The sequence below is a fragment of the Chanos chanos genome, chromosome 15 (genome assembly GCF_902362185.1).
Source record: "Chanos chanos chromosome 15, fChaCha1.1, whole genome shotgun sequence".
Taxonomy (NCBI): domain Eukaryota; kingdom Metazoa; phylum Chordata; class Actinopteri; order Gonorynchiformes; family Chanidae; genus Chanos; species Chanos chanos.
In genome coordinates, this window is record NC_044509.1 from 17,418,721 (window position 1) to 17,423,720 (window position 5,000).

General features: G+C 44.2%; 1 protein-coding gene across 1 annotated transcript in view; it reads right to left on the reverse strand.

Annotated features, from left to right (window-relative positions):
* LOC115828370 (unconventional myosin-VIIa-like) overlaps nucleotides 1-5,000 on the reverse strand; it is a 38,096-nt gene that overhangs the window by 8,636 nt on the left and 24,460 nt on the right. Inside the window, exons 31-38 of the mRNA XM_030792327.1 lie at nucleotides 3,558-3,675; nucleotides 3,288-3,414; nucleotides 2,653-2,822; nucleotides 2,318-2,508; nucleotides 2,007-2,131; nucleotides 1,617-1,774; nucleotides 1,294-1,447; nucleotides 307-462 (exon numbers count right to left, since the gene is read on the reverse strand). Of these exons, the coding sequence (XP_030648187.1) occupies nucleotides 307-462; nucleotides 1,294-1,447; nucleotides 1,617-1,774; nucleotides 2,007-2,131; nucleotides 2,318-2,508; nucleotides 2,653-2,822; nucleotides 3,288-3,414; nucleotides 3,558-3,675 (1,199 nt within the window). The remainder of the gene's footprint in view (nucleotides 1-306; nucleotides 463-1,293; nucleotides 1,448-1,616; nucleotides 1,775-2,006; nucleotides 2,132-2,317; nucleotides 2,509-2,652; nucleotides 2,823-3,287; nucleotides 3,415-3,557; nucleotides 3,676-5,000) is intronic.

Below are 5,000 nucleotides of genomic sequence, written 5' to 3' on the forward strand. Positions count from 1 at the left end.
TGTGTGTTCTACCTTGCATTAGCCTGTGTGTTCTACCTTGTGTTAGCCTGTGTGTTATACCTTGTGTTATCCTGTGTGTTACGCCTTGTGTTATCCTGTGTGTTACGCCTTGTGTTAGCCTGTGTGTTCTACCTTGCATTAGCCTGTGTGTTATACCTTGTGTTAGCCTATGTATTATACCTTGTGTTAGCCTGTGTGTTATACCTTGTGTCAGCCTACGTTTTGTGTGCTAGCCTGTGTGTTAGCCTGTGTATTAGTGTGTGTTAGGCTGTCCGTTAGCCTGTGTGTTAGCGGGGGCTGGACTACCTTAAGGCTTTCTGTAGTCTCTGCATGCAGTCTGGGGCCAGGGGATGGTGTTTTTTGGACTGCAGGAACTTCTGGACGTGTGGCAGGAGGACGTTACTGGGAGGGAAGAGACCAGTGCAAAGCCAAAGGAGTTCCCAGCCCTTTTCCTCACTATACCTGACAACAACACAGTCCAATCAGAATCACACAAACACAGAGACAACATTCACTGACATCAGCACGGCCCAATCAGAACCACAAAAACACAGAGAAATCATTCACTGACAACAGCACAGTCCAATCAGAACCACACAAACACAGAGAAAACATTCACTGACAACAGCACAGTCCAGTCAGAACCACACAAACACAGAGAAAACATTCACTGACAACAGCACAGTCCAGTCAGAACCACACAAACACAGAGAAAACATTCACTGACAACAGCATAGTCCAGTCAGAACCACACAAACACAGAGACAACATTCACTGGCTACAACACAGTCCAATCAGAACCACTCAAACACAGAGACAACATTCACCCAAAGTCAGACAGAGTGTCCTAACTTTCCCCAACACCAGCCAGTGGCCTGGGAATTCCCACAATGCAGATCACATATCTGATAAAATGTTTAAATATTAGAACATATAAAGGTCATTGTCTGGGTTAGGACAGTCACATGCATGTTACAGGGTTTAAATGTGCTTTCACCACACTGTTGTAGTTTTCTATTCACTGGTCAGCAGAGGTCAAGGAGGACAGCTGTTTCTCTCCCATTACACACTTCTCTCTCTCTCTATCTCTCTCTTGCTCTCTCTCTCTCTTTCTCTCTCTCTCTCTCTCTCTCTCTCTCTATCTCTCTCTCTCGCTCTCTCTCTCTCTCTCTCTCGCTCTCTCTCTCTCTTTCTCTCTCTCTCTCTCTCTCTCTCTCTCTCTCTCTCTTGCTCTCTCGCTCTCTCTCTCTCTCTCTCTCTCGCTCTCTCTCTCGCTCTTTCTGAGACACTTACTTGACATGGTTGTATGTGAGCTGCTTAATGATCTGACAGAAAATCTCATCCTTCAGCAGCTCCACCCTCAGAGCACCCTCAAATATCTGGTCTGTTAGCTCATTGACCGAGCGCGTCCTCTTGGACGGGTAGTCACCCATGTATTTCAGGATAGGTGCAGAGAAGACATTAAGGACAAAACCAAACCAGGATGTCTTACATAATCCAGTGAAGAGCAGGGAGCTTAAGACCTTCAGAGTGTAACCAAGCAAAGATCACGGGCATGGATAGAATCTGTATTAACACAGAGCTTGTGGGCCGTGAGTTTTTTTTTAAAAGGATATCTGTGAACGCGAGGCAGGCGTCCTGAGATAGCTCCTCGTTAGCCTGGAGCTTCTTCAGCAGGGGCTGCTTGAGAGGCTCCCTGGAGCAGGACCACAGCCTCTCCTTCCCCCTGGCTTTGGAGATCATGACCCGACTCAGAGTACTCTTGGAAGGAGTTCTGAGGAGTGGGAGCGAAAAGACAGAAAGGGACTTTGAGTTTCAGCTGAGTTTAGAGTTTTGAGGTTGAGTTTGAGTTTCAGGTGGCATGTATGGAGAGAGAGGATGGGGAAATAGACTGCTACCATGTCAGTGACTGTGTAAATCAAAACGACTACGGAACGCCAGGATTGCTGTCATCAGAGGACGTTCATGATCAGCAGTAGAAGAGGAAAAGGTGGAGGAGGAAGCACCTGAAATAATCATAGGAGAAATCCTCCAGGGTGTATGGCTTCACTCTCTCCACGCTGTCCGTCAAAATCATATGGGACAGGTTCAGGGATTCCCTCCGCTGGCCGGTGGTCACAGAAACCAAAGCCTGCAAGAGAGTGAGAGAGAGAGGGGGAAAGAGAGAGAGAGAGGGGGGGGGGGCATTTTAATCTACTTGGTGGAGTCTAGGTGTGTGGGTGAAAGGATATAAATCACACAGCCTTGAGTGAAGGAGGCTGGATGTCTGACTGAACAGAGGGAGTAATAAGAGGTCCTGAAGACAGAGCACACTGACCACGATGTCGTACTGCGGGCGAGTGATGGTGGGTAGAACATAGACACTGTTTGCTGGAAAGCTGCCTTTCTGTTTGGTCCTGTCGTTAACACCCTGGGCCCAGCCTGAGTTCAGGACTTGCTCTCCATTGTGTTCATCCAGTAGGATTAGGTCTCCTTTAGAAAACCTGAGGAAGGTCGCATCCTCACCAGCTAGAGAAACAAACAGAACATTAACACATGTCCTTTGGTATGTTGTTTGAGTCCATGTCCTTAGCATAGCCTGTGTCATCAGCACTCTGAGAGACACAGATAGTTCTCTGAATTTAAGACGGATTCAATGACCTCGCTACTAACCAGGACTATGACTGTCCTCTAGGGCCACCACAAACTTTGACCTCTTCCTAAGGCCGTCCAGGAAGGTAACGACAAGGTCACGGATGTCCTCGGCGTTGTTGGAGGTGAAGGTGTACTCGTCTCCTTTAATGGTGGCCAAGGTGAAGCTCTGGCCCTGGAGTTTACCCCCTCTGTGATTGGGCAGAAAGGAGAAGAACAAACAAAAAGCATTATGTTTTATGATTCCGTGTTGTAGGCTGTGTTTGAATCCTTACAGATAGTAAGATTGTATTGTCTGTGCATGTGTGAGTCAGTCAGTAATACAGGCAATAATACAGGCAATAATACAGTCATTAACACAGTCAGTCAGTCAGTCGGTCATACAGTCAGTCAGTCGGAAGTGCAGTCAGTCAGTCGGTCATACAGTCAGTCGGTCGGTAGTGCAGTCAGTCAGTCGGTCATACAGTCAGTCAGTCAGTCATGCAGTCAGTCAGTCGGTCATACAGTCAGTCGGTCGGTAGTGCAGTCAGTCAGTCGGTCATACAGTCAGTCAGTCGGTCATACAGTCAGTCAGTCGGTCGTGCAGTCAGTCAGTCGGTCATACAGTCAGTCAGTTGGTAGTGCAGTCAGTCAGTGTGGTCAAGTGGGTATCAGACCTGCTGCTGGACACTGCAGTAATCTCTGGAAAGGAAAGTTCTAGAAGAACCTGCTCCTGCTCATCCACAAAGTAAACACCTGTCCAGTTCACAGCAACGATGACATCGTTCTTTGGCAGACTTGGCCCTGTTTGTCACAAATGTTATTTAATTACTCACTGTTTGGGACACTTGATTTGTTTCCTCACATATTTCAGACACACCATTCATGCGGTGACTGTGTATTTCTCCCACACAGAGTTAAAACACAGAGAGAAAGAGTGGACATACCTGAGAACTTAAAGGCTTCATAAAATCGTGAGAAAAGCAAAGGCCACTTGAATCGAGCGAAGTCCACCACCTCCTCTTTGACTCTCTGAGGGTCAAACCCTTTCTGTGTATAGATTCCCTGTGGGGAAAAAAGCTCCTGAGATCCAGAGGACACCTTGGCCGATTTAACAAGCTGCTCACATGCATAAATCATTCATGTGCAATATCCCGTTGTCATGGAAATCGATGGTATGGATGTCCAATATCATTAAACATTCACGTACAGCAGTTTACACAGAGACGCTGAAGGATAATTAAATCTCCCTGGACATTAGCGCTGGGACTAGGCTGTTAATCCTCAACCAGTGATAATCAATCAAACCTGCTCTTTTCACAGGAGCATTAAACTGTCAGCATGGAAAAGATCAGCTCTCAATCCCTCATCACAACGCACCCACTGAGTGTCTATATCTACATAAAAAACCCAACACGGCCAATGAGTGTCTATATCTATATAAAAAACCCAACACGGCCAATGAATGTCTATATCTACATAAAAAAACACAACACAGCCAATGAGTGTCTATGTCTACATAAAAAAACACAACACGGCCAATGAGTGTCTATATCTACATAAAAAACACAACACAGCCAATGAGTGTCTATATCTACATAAAAAACACAACACGGCCAATGAGTGTCTATATCTACATAAAAAACACAACACGGCCAATGAGTGTCTATATCTACATAAAAAAACACAACACGGCCAATGAGTGTCTGTATCTACATAAAAAACACAACACGGCCAATGAGTGTCTATATCTACATAAAAAACACAACACGGCCAATGAGTGTCTGTATCTATATAAAAAACACAACACGGCCAATGAGTGTTTATATCTACATAAAAAACACAACACGGCCAATGAATGTCTATATCTATATAAAAAACACAACATGGAGAATGAGTGTCTATATCTACATAAAAAACACAACACGGCCAATGAATGTCTATATCTACATATAAAAAACACAACATGGAGAATGAGTGTCTATATCTACATAAAAAACACAACATGGAGAATGAGTGTCTATATCTATATAAAAAACACAACATGGAGAATGAGTGTCTATATCTACATAAAAAACCCAACACGGCCAATGAGTGTCTATATCTACATAAAAAACACAACATGGAGAATGAGTGTCTATATCTACATAAAAAACACAACACGGCCAATGAATGTCTATATCTACATATAAAAAACACAACATGGAGAATGAGTGTCTATATCTACATAAAAAACACAACATGGAGAATGAGTGTCTATATCTACATAAAAAACCCAACACGGCCAATGAATGTCTATATCTACATAAAAAACACAACATGGAGAATGAGTGTCTATATCTACATAAAAAACACAACACAGCCAATGAGTGTCTATATCTACATAAAAA